The sequence below is a fragment of the Drosophila grimshawi genome, unplaced genomic scaffold (assembly GCF_018153295.1).
Source record: "Drosophila grimshawi isolate 15287-2541.00 unplaced genomic scaffold, ASM1815329v1 contig_848, whole genome shotgun sequence".
NCBI lineage: Eukaryota > Metazoa > Arthropoda > Insecta > Diptera > Drosophilidae > Drosophila > Drosophila grimshawi.
Window position 1 is genome coordinate 23026188 of NW_025063692.1, and position 20091 is coordinate 23046278.

Here is a 20091-nt window from a genome sequence, read left to right on the forward strand (position 1 = left end):
TGTTTTGTATTTATTTCTTGCCCATAAACTATTTAAAAGCTTTTAAATTTTTAGGTATTAATATGAACGAATGAAAGAACCAGGAATGTCAGATCATTATATTCTGTATAATTACTATACTACGACAGAATGATATCAAAAACTCACTTTATTTTTGTTGCATTCGTTGCAGATCCTATTTGATCTTGGGGCGAGACTCGGAGGCGCCGCCCGGTTATCTGGGCATTGGACCGCGTTCAATAGTTATCGAGTGGAAGGGCGATTGGTATCGACGCATGAAGCGCTTTCAACGTCGAGCGCGCAGTTGTGCGTAGATGTGCCAACCTGCTCCCACAGACACAGTGTCCATCTTTGTCACTCCTTTTGCTGTCAATTTAATAAACCATCTACCTTCTGTTTCTTTTTTTCCATCTTTTTTTTTTTGCTAACCATATGCGTAGGTTGTAGAACTTAAAATAAGTACGAAAATCAAATCAAAGCGTCACAACCCCAATGAATTTTTGCATAGAATCGTAGCCACGTGGTTTCTTTGCTTTGTTTCAAAATCCTATATACTATATATATATATATACACATATACACACATATATAAACACATATTGCATATAAATACATATATATACATGTATTCTTTTTTTTGTCGTCCTTTTGATTGTTTTCGCCACGTAAAAGTGTCGGTACTTTAATTTAACTAACACCCGCATTTAATTTGATTTATTTAGCATTTTAAGGCCTACATAGCTGTATTTTATTTATTTAATTAACTTTAATTGTTATTTGACTATCAGTGACCGAAAGTATCTGCGTGCATACATAAACAACATGTGTATTTGTATAATTAACTATATATAAATTTATATGTATAATCTATATGATTTGTATTATTTTTTTTACGATAAGAGTCAAATTAATGCTTAACATCAACATGAACACTTATCCCACAACCGTGAACAATAACTACAATAGACTCAATCAAACAGCAAATTAGCAAAATAAGCATTAATAAATATGTACTTTAAGCAATGTAAACTGCAATCAACTCCAAACAAAATATACATAACTAAAAGTAAATCAAACCTTGAATAATGTTAAAACACAACGCATAAAACATACAAATAAATAGATATTGTACAGTGCAACCCATTCATTATTTTCTTGTTATTTTCTGCATACAAATGCTATATAGCCAGGCCAATTGAAATTTGAATTACGCGCCAACTGTGCGAAATTCGAACTGTGTGGCAGGGAGGGTTGCCACCCTCTTGAAGCATTGCCATGCAATACGATAGCAACGTTAGCCATCGTATATAAATATATAGTACATATTCGCATGAATTTTTTCATATTGCTTATGAAATCTCTTAAGTAGATGCAAGCTGGCCTAAACTGGCATTTTTGTTTTCTATAAATATAAATGTTCATTCAATATAATTGAAATGAGCTTTCAAAAATAAATATACTCACTTGAGAGCACTATTAAGTATCGATAACAAATGCCAGGCGATAGAAAATTTGAGATAAACAGTTATCAGCAGTCGCGCCATAAACATCGCCAAACGCGCCAAAAAGAGTACGCGAGAAAAGTGCAGTGAATTGCAGCATCAACATTCGCAAAATAGCGTCAATTGGATAAGGCGAAAGCATTGCAAAGATGAGCACAAGCCTGGACGAAACGATATGCGCATATTTTGTCAACAACACAAAGAGCGAAACGGATGCCGACCGGGCAATCGCCGAGCAATATGCCAACGCATTGAGGCTGATGCGAGCCCAGCTTGCGGACACGCAGATCCGCGAGATTCGTCCCAGCGAGGGCTTCCCACTGATCGCCAGCGGCGGACTGAGCAAGAAGGATGTCTTCGTACTGGCGCACTTTGAGGGCGATCTGTTCGTGCAGCTGCAGTTGACAAAGGCTTTGGTGCTGGGACCGCCCTGCATTGTGGAGTGCTTGGGCCGATGTGAGCCAGTGCCGCTGGGCAGCAGTCCTATCTATGCGACTGCAATGCGCGATCTGCAGATCTCGGCCAGCGGCACTAGCAGCAAGGAGAAGGAAGAGCTGAAGCAGCTCGTCCAGTGGATGGGCGGACATTATTTCCAGAATTTCGGACGCAACATAACACACCTGATCTCGAACACAATCAAGACGAACAAGTACGAGCATGCCACGCTCAACGGTGTGCCCGTCATGCACGTCGACTGGGTGCAGTGCGTCTGGGCATGCACACAGAATACCAGCAGCGGTGGCATAAGCGCCACAGATCCACAATTCGACAAGTATCGTTTGCCCACATTCTTTGGCGCGAACATCACGTGCAGCGGCTTGGAGACGAGTCGCAAGGATGCTGTGATGCGTCTGGTCAATGAGAATGGCGGCATCTATCATCGCGCCTTCCGTTCCCAGCTGGTCGACATTGTCATCACCGAGCAGTCGAAGACCGATTCCGATAAATACAAGGCGGCGCTGCGCTTCAAAAAGGACATCCTGCTGCCCGAATGGATATTCGATAGTCACCAGCGTGGCTATGCGCTGCCCACCAAGCAGTACGAGGTGCATCCCCGCAAGCAGATGTCCACGCCGACGAAGCGGCATGGCAACCAGACCGCTGCGGATCACACCCAGCTCTCGGATCTCTCGCGCATCAGTTTCGTGTCCGCGCCAGGTCGTCGCATGTGCAGCGACAATACCACACTAAACGAGACCGTCTCGAGCAACTGCAGCGGGATCGGAAGTGGGAGCGGGAGCGGGAGCGGAAGCGCAAGCAGTGCTGCCAAGCTGCTCAAACAGGCCACGTCCAGTGGCGGCCAATATCAGCAGACGCTGGCCGAGATTAGTCCGCGCAAGGCGAAGCAAGCTGGCAGCTTCCTCGACGGCTGCTGTATCTATTTGAGTGGCTTTCGCAGCGTTGAACGCGAGAAGCTGCGTCGAGTTCTGAATACGGGTGGCGCCACACGATACGATGACCTGCACGAAGCACTGACGCACATCATCGTCGGCCAGCTGCTAGATGCTGACTATCGACAGTGGCAAGCGCAAGGACTGCTCTCGTCCGTGCAGGTGGTGCAACTGGATTGGCTGCTGGAGAGCATACGTGCTGGTCACATTGTCAGTGAAGTTAATCATCGCATCTCGCTGCCGCATGGGCAACCACCGGAAGCCGCCTCGCCGGCCAGCAAGCGAACGTTGCGCTCCATGAATCACAGTTTCAAGCAGCCGGCGGTGCCCATCAAGAAGAAACTGTTCGAGCAGGCGGACGAGGCACGGCCAGATGCTGAACCCGAACCCGAACTGGAACTGCTCACACACTACTCGCAGGAGCAGGAGCCAGCAATGCCATTGCCCGCTGCCAGCTCCACACAGCTCTCACTCTCAACGGCTGCTGCTCCTCCACATCCACATCCACCTCCTCCAACATCTTTGGCAGTTGCCCTGCCGGATTTGAGTGCCAGCACCCTCTCCATTGACTTTGATAAGCTGGATTACTTTATGGGGGCCTCGGTCTATGTGCACGAGTCGTGCTTCAGCAGCGAACTCTACGACCAGATGCTGAACGAGTGCCGAGCTGCACAGGGCTGCCTTGTGCCACCTAGCTATACGGATCTGGTCGATTATGCCATTGTCAGCTTCGAGCAGGCGCTGGACGAATCTGTGCTGCCGATCAAAGCACGTCATGTGGTCACCGAACTCTACCTGGAGAGCTGCATGAAGCAGAACAAGCTGCTGCCACTGGAGTACTATCACCGACCCGTGCCGCATCGGGCACAAGAGGAACCGCTGCGCGGCATGACCATTGTGGTGTCCATCTATGCGGGTCTGGAGCGAGATTTCATCAATGCGCTGGCCGAGCTGCTTGGCGCACAGCTGAACAAGGCATTCGTTAAGAGGGAGCGACCACTGCTGGTTTGCTCCAGCGCGGAGGGCTCCAAATACGAGGGTGCCCTCAAATGGGGCTATCCAGTGGTGCATGCCGATTGGCTGCTGCAGTGCGCCCAGCGTGGCGAGAAGCTGCCCTACGGTCGCTTTCTGGTGGGCAAATGTGCCAGCGAGTTTCCCATCTCACCGGGCCTCAACAAGAGCAAAACACTGACGCCCAAAAATCAAATGCAGCAGCAGCAGCAGCAGCAAGAGGAGTTGGATGTGGAGGAACAGGAGCAGGATAAGGAGCAGCGGCCGGATTTGACGCCATTGCGTAATCCGCGCATCTCGGAGCTGGTCACGGGCATGCCGAGTGCGCGAAGACGCAGCTCCAGTGGCGTCTCTCCGGCCCCACAAACCCAACCAGATTCTCCGCGGACACCACTCAGCCAGAAAGGCAGCAGCGCCGCTGGTGCATGCAACTTTGAGTTTCTCGAGCAGGTGGTGCAGCGCCTGGAGACGAGTCAGGCGCGCAACTGTGTCCGTCAGATCATACGCGAAATGCGCGAGAATCCGACGCCCGAGCTGGAGCGGATTAGGCGGCAGGCGTGCACGCCGGTGAATCACCGTCAGTCAAAGCGGCCAGCTCCTGGCATACCTAACTTCTGTTTGACGCCAGAGTTCCAGCAGCGAATGGCCGATGATTTCGAGCGACGTTGGCGTCTGCCCAAGCAGCCAATTAAGCCGGACACGCCCATCGCGGTGATTCGGAAGCGAGTGATGCGCATCACCTGCGAGACGCTGGGCATTGACTACAGCGAACCAGAGGAAGAAGAGAAGCAGCAGCCCCAAAAGCAGAAGCAGCAGCAGAAGCAGAAGCAATCAGTTGGACGCCTGCTATTCCAGCCGGAATCAGCTGTGGCAACAGCAGCAGCAGCAGCAGCTGGCGGCTCACCATCTGTACCCAGTACACAAAGTCCCCGAGGAACAGGTGCAGCTGCCCAGGAAGAGCTGCCCAGTGGCAGCACCATTAACTTTGACAAGATCAGCTTTGAGGAGACGACGGACAATTCGCTGGAACTCAAGCAGATCACCGACTATTTGAAGAGTCGCGAGACACGTCGCAGCAGCCTGAAGCGTGATCACGACGGCCTGGCGAGAAGTGAGGCGCAAGTTGTGCAGCCCTTCGAGTCGGAGGGATTTGCTCTAGCCGGCAGCGAGGAGATGGTCGGTTGGCGGGATCCGGCCGATTTTAATGGCGCCAGGCGCAGCACCGACGTCACTGACTTGTCGCTCATGCGTCACCAGGGCACGCCATGCTTCAGCATCTCCTGTAGCGATGATGAGGAGAAACGTATACTGCTCATGGAACGCATTCGTATGCTGGGCGGCCAGATCTGCCAGAATCTGTCCAACTATGATCCGGCCTGCACGCACCTACTCTGCGAGCATCCCAATCGCGGCGAGAAGCTGCTCGGCTGCATGGCGGCCGGCAAATGGGTGCTGCATATTAGCTACATTGATCAGTGTCATGCCCGCGGCGTCTTTTTGGATGAGTGCCAGTACGAGTGGGGTAATCCCAAGGCTCTCAATTTGCCGACGCTGCCACCGGAGGAGCAGCAGATCGCTGCTGCTGCGCATCGTTGGCGCACCGAACTGGACATGGACAGCGGTGCTTTCAGTGATCATCGTGTCATACTCAGTCTACAGGAGCGCAATCTGGCGGCCATCAAGAATGTTCTGCGTGCCGGCGGTGCCCATATTTTGGAGCCCAGCACACCCTTCAGCTCGGATGCGTCGGCGGCGAGGGCCACACACTGCTTCGTCGATGCGAAGAAGGCACCGCTGGCCGCCCAGGACTTTGCCTATCTGCAGCAGCGTGGCGTACGCATCATGTCCCAGATGTGCATCAATAGCTACCTGATGGGCGGGCGTGACACCAATCTGGAGAAGTACGCGTTGCGTCAGTAAATCCAACGCACCATTATCCACCACAAAAGCATCTTTAATCGTCTCATTCTCGTATTGTTATTTTTTTTTCTTGTTAAATTCATTTTGTGTTGATCATTACGGCTCTGATGTCCGGAACCGTCTGAACTCAAGTCTGATTTGAAATTAATTTGCTTGTGATTACTCTAATATTTATTTGGATTCGTATCGCCAGTCTCCAAATAATTCTGTATGGCAGCGTTCAGCTTCTGCTGATATTCGTTACAGAATAAACAATTAAATAAACAAACAAAATAGCCCACACCTGTAAATATTAAACAAAACATCAGCGTATATATTTTAAAATAAAGATTTAAAGCATACCTCCAGGCTGATCCAAATGGATAGCAGAAAAGCAGCAAATAAAAATGTACAAAAACACCTTGAATTTGGACAAATCCCTGCAGATTTTCAGGTTCTATCGAACTGTAGTCAAGGATCATGGCGGTCATCTAAGAGCCTAACTACTTGGATGCTTTTAGTCGCAAGTCATTTTTTTTTTGTTTTCTTAGAGGTATATTCCGATCTGGATAATTCTTAAAAGCCTCCTAGCAAGTTTTCAAAATACACATCCTTATATTAAGAACAATAAAAAATAAAAAACAATGTGAATATATTTTTTTTTTGGAATTTGTTTTTTAATTTTGTGTTACACAATAAGGAATATTAAGTTGATTTTCATGTGTCGTGCATGCTTCTATAAATGTATATGTATATAGCTAAATATATGTTTATATGTATGTAAGTGTGTATGTATGTATGTATTTATGTATGTACTATGTTTACAGCATGTACCTACTAAGTATGTACGAGTATACAACAAAAAAAAATGGGCTCATCGAAAAATAGTTAAGATCGTTGGGCAGCTGCATTTAGCTGCTAGCAAATTTAGCTTCGTGTCGCCGTTTTCGATTTCGATTTTATACATGTGTAAATATCGTATATTAATATATATATATATGTATGTATGATCTAAATATAAGTATTTATGCATAGAAGTAGAATAACGTTCACATTTAACGAATACAGAAATATCAAACGTCGACTGGACACCAAGTCGAAAACATATAAACATATACATAAGCTACGACTCGAATGCGAGCCAATATTTCCGATTGAAGGCTTCTAGAGCCTCCACTGTGCACTAGTCTATGTAGTCCATGGTCTTGATGAACTTGACAACGGATCCGAATAGCGTCCAGTAGAACTCATCCTCACCATCCAGCGCCTTGCTCAGAAAGCAGCTGATGTACTCCACGGTGGAGAGCAGAAACGGCGGATTCGCCTGTAACAGAAATATGAAGATATTATTTTGATAACGACCAAAATGTATTTGATTGATTTTCTTTGAAGGTCAAAGATTATTATTAGTACATTCAAGTTCGAATAAATTCTTGAACAAATAAGATTTAATTTGTTTTAAATAAATTTTTGAAAAACGTCGCAGATGAATTTCCACATTGAATTATTATAATTAGTTTGTCGGTACAAGGTACCATAGGTACAAGTTGCCATCAAAGAAAACCGTTTTAAGAAATATCACAGATATGTGTGTGAAGATGCATGACTTACCATAATGACCACATAGATGAGCACTGGCAGGATATCGTCGGCGGAAGGCGAACGGCAGCTGGACATGCGCAGCAGACTCAGGATGCTGGAGATGCAGCTGCAAAAATAGAATTCGAGTGAAAAGCAATTAGGTAAAATAATGAATTTGATTTGATTAAATTGAAGCAAATCGACTCACTTAATGATGCAGTGCAGCTTCTCGCGCGGTGTTTTGTAGGCGGCCATGTAGTTGAGCTGCTGCTGGGCGAACGTCCAAGGCGCCTCGCCCAGATACTCCTGGGCGATGCAGAGCGCTGGATGCGCCGGATGCACAAAACGCTGCAGTTTGAGAATATGCGCGGCGAGCACAGAATCCCTGGATAAATCAGCATCCTCGTTGGGGAACATCACTTGCTCGTACATCAGCTCGAACAGCAGTCGTTCAATGGCCACGCGCGCCGACTCCCGCTGCCAGCCGTCCTGCATGCCGCCCACACGCAACTCTTGCAGCAGACTCTCGATAAACTCTTCGATCACCTCCAGTCGCTCATCGCTACCGCTGAGCATTGCGAACTCGGCGCGGAAGGATTGCAGCTTCGACTGCTGCCGTCCCAAATACTGACGGACCAGCGACTGCAGCAGGCAACGCTGGCAGCTGCGCGCCTCGCCACGCAGTCGCTCCTCAAGCTGCTCCAGCTGCTCGGACCGCAGCAGCAGCTGCTGTCGATGGACGAGCAGGTACTGCAGGTAACTCTGGCGACGCTGCCGATCATTTTGGAGTTCGAGCAACAGCTGCGCATGCTGCGGCCGCTCCAGTTGCGCCAGGCAGCGCAACGCCTCCGAAACATGCGATATCTGCGGCAATCGCTGCAGGCTGGTGCACTGCGCCAGCTGAATCTGCAGGTACGTCTGCAGCGGGGTCGCGTCCAACGGTCGCAGCGTTGTCTGCCGAAAGTCGCCGCTGTGCAGATCAGTCTTGGATAAAACCATGCGTAGCTTCTGCTTAACGCTGCTGAACACCACGCCAGGCAATTCTCTGAAAGAGAGAGAGAGAGAGAGGGAGAGATAATGTTAGAATGATCCAGCAAGAACAGGAGAGACAGGCAAATATGTTGCTGTTTCATTTGGATTCGTTACCAAGACTTCAGCGAGTATTTCGCGTCTAATTCATGAATCAACAAACAGGAACAAAAGCAGACAGAGAGTGAGTGTGTGAGAGATGGGTATATAGAGAGAGAGAGGACTCTTACCCGCCATTGATAACTTGGCCATGGGCCGAGGGTCTACCGCGTCCGCCATGGCCGTTGCCGGTGGAATCCGAATTGGTTGCCTCGCTGGAGCTGCTAACCTTGCGCCTGTATTTGGCCAGAATGTCCTCGCTGCTATCACAGCAGTGGGCGCCAAAGCTGACGCACGCGGCACTGGCATCGAAGCTGACGCAACGATTCGGATCGTTGACGCCGCCGATATTGTTATTGTCGTTGTTGTTGCTGCTGTTGCTGTTGTTGCTGTTGTTGCTATTGCTGCTGTTGGCACTGGGCGGCAAACGCTGGCTTTGCGCTGACGAGGTGGACTTGCTGCTGTTGTTGCCGCGCCGATTCTTGAAGATGCCCTGCTTCAGTTTGTTTAGAATGCCGGCGCTTTGATCTCGCTGCTCCCGCTGGCTGCGATGCTTCTCCTTATCAGCGCTGGCATCGAAGCTGATGCTCTTTGGTATCGCTCCGGTTGCCTTGCTCGGTTTGGCCGCTGCAGTACTACTACTAGCGGGGGTCGAGGCGCCGGCGCCGGCAGCAGCTCCAGCTCCATCTGCATCTGCATCGCCAGCTGGCGGATCATCGTGCAGCTGTAGCTGTTGAGCCCGGGCGCAGAGCAGTTGCAGCTCCTGCTGCTTATCGTCGTCCGTTTTGGGCTCGGTGGCATTGGGCCGAATGGCCTGCAGCATGATCTCGTGGTTCTCATAGTTGAGACTCTGGTGACGCCGCTCACTGGTGCTGCCGGTGCCGTTGCCGGTGCCGGCGAGTATGCCATTGCGTCTCCCATCCACGCTGGCCGTGCGCTGCTCCATGGAGATGCGGCGATGCTGGACGCCGCCGCGCAAATGTTGCTCGTCACCAAACTTGTCCAGTAGCTGCTGCACCAGACCCGGCGGATCCTCCTTGTCCTCGCTATAGTCACTGAAATCAATCAGATCCTGATGGCCACTCGACGCCGTTGCCGGGTGCAGCAGCAGCTGCTGCTGCTTCTTCTTCTTGTGGTGATGATGATGATGGTGGTGGTGATGATGGTGATGATGCAGCTGCTGTTGTTGCTGCTGGTGCTGTTGCAGTGACTGCTGTTTGCTGCTGCTGCTGCTGGTCGTCGCCATCGGCTCCTCCAGATTGAGGCTCTGATTGGAGATGCTGCTCTCGGCGGACGTCTGCCGACGCATGCAGGCGGTGCCCATGAGGGGTGTGCTCTTTCTGCCCTCGGCTGCGCTGCATTTGTACTGCTGCTGGAAGCTGCTGTCGCCGCTATCGCCGCCCAGGCCATGGTAGCTGGTGCGCACCGAGCTGCGAGCCAGCGAGGATGCCGCCTGATAATGGTGCGCATCCTCGTACGAGTTGACCGCATCGAAGAAGGCGGAATCCTCCTGGCTGCGCTCACTGGCACTGGCATTCCCCCCATTGCCACCGGCATCCCCATCCCCATCCCCGTCCGCATCGCCGCTGCTGCCTGGCGTTTGTTCGCCATCGTCGAGAACGGCGGCAAGTGCCAGGGGCACCGCAATATCGGATTTGGCTGTGATGCTCGCATTGTCATCGGTATCGATCTCCGCGAGCTTCTCCGAATCGCTGGCGAGCACATCGGTGCTCCAATTGGACTCGGAACGCTGATCGGAGGCATCCAGCACAGGAGCGCCAGCGGCACGTGCAAGTGCCTCCACCACAAAATTATTATTATCGCCTGGCAGCACCACAGCCGACGGTATTAGTGGTGTGGAGAAATTGCGCTCCCGCTCCCTGTCTCTGTCCCGCTCGCGCTGCTGCTCGCTGCTGGCGTCCAGCGTGTTCTCCGAATCGCTGGCCAGCACATCCGTCGACCAGGTGTCCGAAATGATGCTCACATTCTCATCGCCCTCAAATTTCTTCAGCTCGAACTTGCAGAACTTGTCCTCGATGTCCGAGCGCGCCTTGGATAGAAGCATCTTCTGCATTTGGGGTGTGGGCCGGGCCACATGATGGGCCAACTCACCGCCGGCGCCATCGCCATCCGTTACCTGGGATGAGGGCGTGTCTCGCCCACTAATATTGGGTGTGCCACGGCCCGAGACATTGGCGGATACCATGTCCGAGAGATTGTCATCGTTTTCAGCATCGTGCACATCACGCTCCTGCTGCTCCTCCAGATCCAGGGAACTGGCCACCGAATGATTTGCCGAGTGAGCCGCCTCGCTGATTGCCTCCAAATTGTCCGAATTGCCAATTGAAGCATCATCGTTCAGCGGTCGACGCATCGCATCCAAGCTGCTCACATCGTCCGCATTCGAGGATGCGGCTGCAGCGGCAACAGCCACTGGCACAATCTCCTGGCCAATACAGTTCATCTTCAACAGATCCTCCTCGGTCAGCGGCTTCAACTTGCTTTTGCCAGCCGCATTATAAATGCTGAACATCAGAACCGGCCCATCCCCATCGGATGCTTCTGGCTCGAGTAAAGTTGTTGCCACAGCTGCTCCATTGCTGATGGTGGCGACACCACCGCAGGAGCTGAGGCTGGTGTTGCTGCCGCTGTGCGAGGAGCAGCACGGCTCCACATCGCCATTGGCCAAAGCAGTCTGTCCACCATTTGCCATGCTTCCGTTGCCCACATCTGGAGCAAGATTACTGCTGCTGCTGCTGCTGGTGTGATTGCTGTTGATGTAGCTATTGTTATTGTTATTACTATTGTTGCTGTTGTTGTTGCTGCTGCTGCTGGTAGTGGTAGTGGTGGCCGTGTTGGTTGTGAAGTTGATGCCCTTGGCGAGCTTCTTTTTGGTGGCCTTGCCCAGCCGCATGAGGCCCTTGTTGGAGCGTTTCCCATTCTTCTCGGGACTGGCGGCTGCATCGCTAGCAGCTGGCAACGACGATGCCGCCACTGGCGGGATCGCTTCCTGTTTGGGTATGCGTGCGAGAATGCGTCGGAGTCGCTGTCGCTGCTCGGCGGACACATCGTATTCGGCGCGAGCGGCAAGCAGGCGAAAGAAGTCGGCAAACTGTTGCAATTCACGCTCATTGATCGCCAGCTGGGCGCGCTCAAAGTCGCTCTGCTGCGGCAGAATGGCAACGATGTCCTCGCCCGTTTGGCCCAACAGCAGCAGCTCCATTAGCTGTGTCAGTTCACTGTCGCTATCGCTGAGTGCCTGACGCTGCAGCTGCTGAACAATCTGATTGAGATTGTGACGCATCTGTTCGTTGACGTTCGCATCGACGATGCCCAGCAGATCGGCACTGACGATCGCCGGGCAAATGAAGTGGGTGAAGACGAGATCGGAGAGCAGCTGGCGTATATCGTGATCGCTGTGCCGCTGCGTCTGCCGCAACTGCTGCCCGAGCGTCTGCAGCAGCCAGCGCAGCGAGCTGGGAAACAATGCCCAGCTCTGTTGCAGGCTCCGCACAAATGCCTGCGCATGGGTATGCAAATTGCCGAGAGTCTCCGCATGGAAGCGGGCCACATTGCGCTGATAGGCGGCACTGGTCTCATCCTCACCGAAGCGACGCTGGCGCTCCCGAGCAGTGAAGCTCTGCAGCAACTTGTGCGGATCCACATCGAGGAATGCCTCGTGCTCGCTGAGTACTGCCATCAGCGGCTCATACAGCACGGCCGTTAAAAAGATGCGCGCCGAGAAGAGGGACTCGACCAGCCGTTGATAGAGGCGGGCAAAGGCGCTGCCATTTGCTCGGAGCAAACGACGAGGCTGATCGCTGTTCAGCAGCTGCAGCTCGATAAGTTCTCGCAGCAGCTTGAGCAGCAGCTCCACATCCTTTGTATTGATCGCATTGCCATAGAGTCCCGTCACAATTGTGTTCACAATCTGTCCCAGATGCGACGGCGCGAGCAGCGACAGCCGATCCGCTGTGGCCAGCGACAGGGCCAGCAAATATGGTGTGTTGTACAGATAGTTGAACAGATCCTCATAGGCCAGGGCATACTATAAGTTATAAACATGGAATACAAAATCCGATTAACTGTTGCTACAAGTTCAAGGTTCAAAAGGTGCAGTAAGCGCACTCAATACTAAGCAACCTGGCATATTTGCATACAGTCTATGTTTTGTTATAAGTCTAACCAGCTGAGCGATATCTGTATGGAGTCTCCAGAGTTGCCAAAAGAATACTCGTCGAAAATAGCAACTTTTTAGTGTGGTTGACCATTCGCGAAAAACTTATCCACTTCTGTTTACAACAAAAATAATACAGGAAAAATAAATGTGGCGGCAAGGGCAAGTACCTAATCTTCTTTTACGTCGCAAACAAATTTCTAAAATTGCAAATAGTTGCAATAATATGCATTTTATAGCTACATCTACTGATGGCTAGCCACGAACAATTTGTGATACTTTCAGATACCGCCACACAGTATCTTTGAACTAAATAGTTTCCTGGACTGGAGGCTGGAGACTGGAACAACTACGCTCACAAAAGGAGAACGCAATTATTATATCAATGCTTCCTCTATTTACGTCGGAAATTGCTCTTTGTTGTCTGGATTTGCAAGCAGCCAACCAACAGCAGCAACAACAACAACAACCAACAAACAACCAAACCCAACCCAACCCAACCAAAACATATGTAGAATTGTAAATATGTGAGTGATATATATAAAAGTGAGTTGTGCTTACCTGGTAGGGCAACACCTGTTTGGCATCCAAGAATGGGGCATTTTCGAAGGCGGTCGCACGTCGACAACAAACAAGGGGATCGTGATCCGTTCTGTCCAGCAGCAGATCATGCAGATTCTGTCTTTGTTGTGCGCATATGTATGCCAGCTAAATGGACGAGGGGTGCAAACGGTGACTCAGTCAGTATAAGGCAATGGGACGTGACATCGCTTTAAATATGTTTAACAAATATGGGTGTTGTTATTGTTACCTTTGTTATTGTCGCCGCATTTGTCTCCAGGGCATCGGTGAGCCGTGCGAAGGCCGCCTGTTCTTGCTTTATGAACAGCTGCTCCTGGCGCAGAGTGCGAGCTAGATCCATGATCTCCAGCAGATTGCCGGCTGCTGTGGACTCCATGGTGAGGATCTTTTTACCTGAATAGATCAACAATATTGTGAAGATTCAATTTGCTATTGTGTGACTGCAAATATTGATATACTTTCAACGCATTCTTAAATAATTATCTCGTTTATTTTCTAAGATAAACAAATGAAAGAGATTTGCGTACATTTCCAGTTGAATAAATACACATATTTATATATACAAATAACTTATATATGTTCTTGATCAGCATCAACGCCCGAGTCTGAGCAGCTCCCAGAGATTGCAAGTTAGTTAGAAGTTTTCACATACTATAGGCATATTTGGGGTATTTAACTTCATTGATAAACTGATATATAATGTACCCAGACATATTATTGAGCAACTGATCGCACTTGAATCGATAAGAAACGCATATTTTATTGGCCAAAACGTATTTTCATATTGAAGAAACCACTGTCAGTGTCAGCAAGCCTGCTACCTTCAGAGTATATCCTAGTCGAGCTCCCTCGACTAGAACATTCCAGCTTGTAATTGATGGGATCTACTGATATACGTGATAATTATAAAATATTGTTGTGTGTCTTTCTCCATTCCCACTCACTCGATCAGCGAACTATTTGCTCGGTAATTAACGCCCACTTGCCATGTGATAGGGCTAGACGTCAGTCACTTGGACCGAGAGATATATACATATATACAATGCATATACATACATGCATTTCTACAGATGTGATAAACAGAAAAAACGCTCAACGACTTCGATTTCCTTCGATTCCTTGGATCATTTCAGTCTCCTCACTCATCGCTATCAGTTTATTTAGGTGAATTTCAAAACTTTCACTTTTCTGTTACTAATCTTATATCTATCTCATCTTTCAATGTTTTTTCATCATCTTCAGTATAATTTTGTAATTCACTTTGAACTTTTTTTTGTTTGTTTATTATTACTATGTAGGTGCAGGCAGATAATGTAAATGTGCATTAAACTAATGCGTCTGAACAGCATCAGCTCATGGAAAGCGTCCTTGAATTGACGTACAGCTTGCTTATCAACCTGATCTGATTCTACAGTTTCACTTGGGAAAACAAATCAAATTCATTTCATTTCAAAAAGTACACAGCGAAAAGTATTTTTGCCAAGCAATGCAATAAATCACGAGCTCTCATTTTGGGGGAGTATTTGAAATACTCAGTTGAAAACACATAGACCGCGCTAGTGACGAGTGTTCGACTAGCAGATATCCTACATTTAAAAGATAAAAATAGAAACGGGGAATCAGACCAATATATTGCCATTTTCACATTCGAAGTAACTTTCACAAACCTTTCAAAATATAATAACTACAATTGTTTAACTAATAAATTATTTTCTTTTTTGCAATCTTATCAATATCAATATTAATATCTATCAGTAAGCACAGGCGACTTTAAGTCTTAACATTTTTGTTCACACACACACACACACACATGGATTACGTACATACACATACACACATAGAGGTACTTAAAATTAGATAAACGCTGTGACCAATTTGCAGGTAGTTTGTGAGTGGTGGGTGACTCGGCCCCATGGAATACGCTTCAAGTGGAGCTGCTGATTTGGCTGCCAATTTTACAATTGAGGGTGTACGTATGTGTATGTATGTGTGCACATTGGGGAAAATGTCAGAAATGAGGAATGTGCACATACAGAAAACAAAGCAAAACAAAACAACAGAATTCTGATTTACAGCGCTCATTACCCACTTACATACATACATAGTACATTTGTACACACATACATGCAGACAGAGCCACAGACACGCCGTCGAAGGGGGCGTTTAATGAGCCAACAAAATGTGGGTGGGGAGGGGGAGGCTGATCTCTCTTTCTGCAGCTGTGTGCTGTGTGTTTGTGTGTATGCTTAATTTTGTTATTTCACGTACCATGCACTAAATACAACGAATGCGAATGACAATCAAAGCGTACGCGCTAATCGCCAAATGAATGGAAAATGCAGTAGCAAAGATGCGGGCGAGTGCGAAAGAGAGACAAAGCGAGAGAGAGAGAGAGCAGGCGAGCGAACGCACATTAGGCGAAGGCCAAATTTTTTTTTATCGTTTGTGGTTGTTGATATGACATCTTGTGTCTGGCCGCAAAGAAAGCTACCGGACTTATGAATGAATGAAAGCGGGGCTTACAACAAATACGACAATAGTGAGGCAGCGAAGTCACAACAATAATAATAGTACACTAACACTAATAATAATAGTACACTAACACCCATACATATACATATATATATATATATATATATATATATATATATATAGGTATATACTTTGCAAAACACACACACACACACAAGTGAGTGTGTTTTTTTTTGCTTTTAAAGTTGATGTCGCTGTTAGTTGAGCGAGTAATTATTCAGTAATTATTGTCACTAAGCAAAACGAAGTGCTGCAGTCGATGGCAATAATACAGCACTGCTTCTCATGTGAAGCTGCGCTTAACTTGTGTATGTGGGTTAGTTTGCATTGTGGAGCACTGTGGGCTGTGTGCTGCTGCACATTCACATTCACATGCACATTTACAGCACACACGGAGTCTGTCTCTTTTTTGGGCTTTGCTTACTTTTGGCTGCGCAGTGTTCGCGGCGCTTGATTGCTGATCCACTTATTGTGTTAACAATTGAATATTGCTAAACAGCACTAATTGACCACAGATTCAAATTTAAATAAATAGCTATAACACGCTTATATCGAGGCACACAAAAAACAAAACAAAAACAATCAACTCATTACTTCTACGATTACATATACACTGAAATGGAAAATAAACTACTACTGTTATCGATAGCAGCAGCACCTATCGATGTGACTGCTTGCTGCAGCTCTGACTAGTAAGTGGTGTTGTTCGCTCGCTCATAATGTGAGTATTTTGCAACACTAGGCAATGTTCGTATTCGTCAGCTGTTTGCGCTTTATTTCACTTTTCGTAGCATTTTAGCGATTTTGTTTTGGGACGCGCACATTAAATAGATAAATCAAAATGCCAAAAATTCGTCGCAGTCGTAAACCGCCGCCAGATGGCTGGGAACTTATTGAACCAACGCTGGAAGAGTTGGAACAAAAAATGCGCGAGGGTGATTAAAAATGCTAAATGTTGCCGTATGTTTCCTGTATGCAGTCAACTTTGAACGCTTTTCTTATTTGCAGCCGAGACGGAACCGCACGAGGGCAAGCGCATTACGGAATCTCTGTGGCCCATCTTCAAGATTCATCACCAGAAAACGCGCTACGTGTATGACTTGTTCTATCGACGCAAGGCCATAAGTCGCGAGCTATACGACTACTGCCTGAAGGAGAAGATTGCCGACAGTAATTTGATAGCCAAGTGGAAGAAGTCTGGCTATGAGAATCTTTGCTGTCTGCGTTGCATTCAAACGCGCGACACGAATTTCGGCACCAATTGCATTTGTCGTGTGCCAAAATCTAAACTAGAGGAGGGTCGCATTGTGGAATGCGTTCATTGCGGTTGTCGCGGTTGCTCGGGCTAATCTGCTCACGGATTACTAGGAAAGCTAGCATAGCTTATAGGCTTGTATCATGTTCGCTTAGCACTGATCTGAACCATTTGACAATGCATAAGGTGGAACTATTTTTCCATGTATATACTACAATGTTAGTCTTAAATATCGCCATGCGGCAGAATTATATGGTACACTGGAAATTGTTTATTATCTGTTTATATTTTCTAACCAAATTGAGTGAGAACAATGCTCAACAACTTCCCGATTTTGACTGACGAGTTTGACTGTACTTATATATTTGCCAGCGTGTATGTTAAGTGTGTTTTTCACATTTAACCTTTTATTATTGATATCAGATATAAAATGTGAACTTAAAAATCTCTCAAGCCAAATGATAATTGCACATGCACTCAAAGTATGTCCATTGTATATGTATAAATAAGATGTCGATTATTTCAAAAGAAAATTATTTAAACCACAAAATTTGTAGTTTTTGTCTGTTTTGATAACATATCTACAAAATTTGTATTCAAATATTAATTTATTACAGCAAAGTATATAGGAAAACTGAATGTATATATTGTTCTGGAAAACTCTGTAACTGTAACTTGTGTGGGAAATATTAAGAACCGACATATTTCTTGGTATTTTTAAATTTTAAAAAATTACAAATTTATAGTTAAAATCATAATTTTGACTGTATTAAATACAAATGGAAAATTCAATATTAATTTGTAAATTCACAATCAAAGGTTAAATGTAAGAATTACAACCGACGTATGAACATTAAGCAATATATACAAAATTATTGCGTTCTAAGCAAAATATGAACTTTTCACTATGGTCAAGAAGGACGGTATAAAATTTGTAAATTATAAAGAATATTGCTGACTGTAGTCTAAAAAACGTAAAAATTATACCCGTTTGCTCCCATGTAATCTATGATATAAAATCGACTTTATTGTTGTCTAAATTTAAATAATTATTTGACTAAATCTTAACAGCATATTGGTGAGTTTGCTTCGGATAACTTGGTCAACAATTAAACTGTTTATGAACGTAAATTCAGCCTTCGACCGATTGTTCCTATCGGTATCCGACATCCTATACAAAAATAATTCTTTCTTTCAAGTTGATTGAGTTTGTTGCAAACGACAAAATTATAATAACTCAATAACCCAAAACCCAACTATAAATCTCATAAATACAACTTTGATTGAATATGACCACGCCCACCCTTACCGCCTACAGTTGTTCATCTTGTTCATCTCCGCATCCGAAATACTTCGAAATGCTTCGTCTTGATCCAACCTCACTTTGGCTAATACAGAATGACATATGCTTAGTTATATCATTGGTTATATACACATTCGTTGTTCCAAAGCGTAATAAAATAGTTTGCATGTATGCGAAATGTACAAAAGCAAATGTACACCCACAGTACATTTCCATTCATCCTGCCAACAACACTACTCCTTCAATGTTCCACCAGGCAGTGCAATATTTTAACCCAAAAAGAGAGAGAGAGAGAAAAGAGTTGCCAAGGATCAAGTGAATGCCTTAGAATCCATACGATACATGTTTGTCATTTTGTAGTAAATTCTCGCCACAAATCCTATTGGGCACCCAATGCCAACTGCCTAATACTATATATATATATACACATATATATATATATATATATATGTATATTTGTGTTAACGTTCTCGTCCTCGCCTTGTATAGACACACACCCACAAACACACACACACACTCACTAGCACCCACACACATGTATCGTATATTTTAATTTAATGCTCTGAGCAATTTATTACTGCGCTGACATAATTCAAACTCAATGGCTTTGGCGTTGCGTAAGGAGAGTGAGGCATGTGGCATGTTGCTGTATGCGCGTATTTATGGCTCCGGTTTTTTTTCAGGCACCCATAGTCGGAAATTGTCAGCACGGGACTTGACTGGACTAACGCTGATGGCCAACTTCAAGTGGCGCTGGTTGGGGGCTTGGGGTAGTTGTATGAATGCTCCAGCCGGGTCAACTTCTGTTTGCTTTCGTCCAGTATTCGACAAAATTAATATAAATGTTTTTTTAATTATACTTATGAGCGACGTTTTGTCCCCCATTTAGCAGCCGGCTGGAAATAGAATCGCTTTTCCTATCACAACATTTCCCGTCGATTTGTAATATAATACATGCTTGGGCTTTTGGATTCTGTCGCTGACAGGACTCATCTTGGGCTTCCCCTTACGCTGCTGGAGTGAGTAATTTATATTCAGATCAACTGTTTCCACAGTAGGATGTTCTCCATCCTTTTCAATTAACTCATCGCTACACATTCAAATCGATGGATATACATAATTGTCTACGTTAGTACATATGTACATATCTTTTTAAATACAGCTGTTATATTTATTGTTACATTATTTGGCTTACCAAGAAATCGCTGGCACATTAAGGCTGAGCAGCTCGTTAAAGCTGTGAATTTAATGGCCCCAGTGGCGCCTCCCAAAGTTAATGAAGTCATAAACGAATTTGGCATTACTAATTTGCAAAAGCAAAAAATAAAAATAAATAAATAACACAGCTGGAGTCTAGAAAAAGAAATCGTAATCTTTTTACAACTGAACTTTGCGTATATGATAATAATGGTCCGCTGTTGAGAATTTGAATTAGGACTGTGTTTTGCGTTTCCAAACTTCAATCTAGATAAGAAAAAAGGTATTGCTATTAAAGTTATGAAGTTATGGCAAATGGCAAAATTTAAAAAGCGCCCCCAATTTGGTGGAACAGTACTACATACTTTTGGCACGAAGGGTAAAACACTTTATTAGTCAGAAAGAATATATTTTCATTTCTTCATTTTAGGGTAAATTTTTTCTTTTAACATTTACAAAATGAATGTTCAATTTCCCGCTTCTTTTTTTTGTTAATTATACGAAGATTAAATATTATTATTTTAAGAGGCTTT

The 20091-nt window shown here is 46.2% G+C and overlaps 4 protein-coding genes across 4 annotated transcripts in view; 3 read left to right on the forward strand and 1 right to left on the reverse strand.

Annotated features, from left to right (window-relative positions):
* Positions 1–1143, forward strand: part of LOC6565422 (netrin-A) — a 52488-nt gene extending 51345 nt beyond the window's left edge. Inside the window, exon 7 of the mRNA XM_001991119.3 lies at positions 173–1143. Coding sequence (XP_001991155.2) covers positions 173–314 — 142 coding nt within the window. The 3' untranslated portion in view covers positions 315–1143. The remainder of the gene's footprint in view (positions 1–172) is intronic.
* A 415-nt stretch (positions 1144–1558) lies between these two features.
* LOC6565421 (DNA topoisomerase 2-binding protein 1-A) lies at positions 1559–6431 on the forward strand. The gene has a single exon (XM_001991118.3). The coding sequence runs from the start codon at positions 1652–1654 to the stop codon at positions 5822–5824; it is 4173 nt and encodes a 1390-aa protein (XP_001991154.1). The 5' UTR covers positions 1559–1651; the 3' UTR covers positions 5825–6431.
* Positions 6432–6459: 28 nt separating this feature from the next.
* Positions 6460–16326, reverse strand: LOC6565420 (receptor-mediated endocytosis protein 6 homolog). Its single transcript, XM_032738370.2, has 8 exons — positions 16228–16326; positions 13501–13664; positions 13251–13397; positions 9756–12560; positions 8644–9701; positions 7593–8429; positions 7415–7511; positions 6460–7127 (listed from the first exon to the last, which is right to left on the reverse strand). Exons 2-8 carry the CDS (start codon positions 13645–13647, stop codon positions 6987–6989), a joined length of 5232 nt encoding a protein of 1743 aa, XP_032594261.1. The 5' UTR covers positions 13648–13664; positions 16228–16326; the 3' UTR covers positions 6460–6986.
* Positions 16327–16550: 224 nt separating this feature from the next.
* Positions 16551–17328, forward strand: LOC6565419 (protein BUD31 homolog). Its single transcript, XM_001991116.3, has 2 exons — positions 16551–16738; positions 16812–17328. The coding sequence occupies exons 1-2, from the start codon at positions 16645–16647 to the stop codon at positions 17150–17152; spliced, it is 435 nt and encodes a 144-aa protein (XP_001991152.1). The 5' UTR covers positions 16551–16644; the 3' UTR covers positions 17153–17328.
* Positions 17329–20091: the final 2763 nt, after the last annotated feature.

Bases quoted from the DNA above. Each gene is read 5' to 3' on its own strand.
- LOC6565421 (XM_001991118.3), top strand. From the start codon at position 1,652: ATGAGCACAAGCCTGGACGAAACGATATGCGCATATTTTGTCAACAAC.
- LOC6565420 (XM_032738370.2), bottom strand. From the start codon at position 13,647: ATGGAGTCCACAGCAGCCGGCAATCTGCTGGAGATCATGGATCTAGCT. The intron at 12,561-13,250 runs GTAAGCACAACT...TATAACTTATAG, and splicing joins AACAGGTGTTGCCCTACCAG to TATGCCCTGGCCTATGAGGA. The intron at 8,430-8,643 runs GTAAGAGTCCTC...TCTCTCTTTCAG, and splicing joins GGCCAAGTTATCAATGGCGG to AGAATTGCCTGGCGTGGTGT.
- LOC6565419 (XM_001991116.3), top strand. From the start codon at position 16,645: ATGCCAAAAATTCGTCGCAGTCGTAAACCGCCGCCAGATGGCTGGGAA. The intron at 16,739-16,811 runs GTGATTAAAAAT...TCTTATTTGCAG, and splicing joins GGAACAAAAAATGCGCGAGG to CCGAGACGGAACCGCACGAG.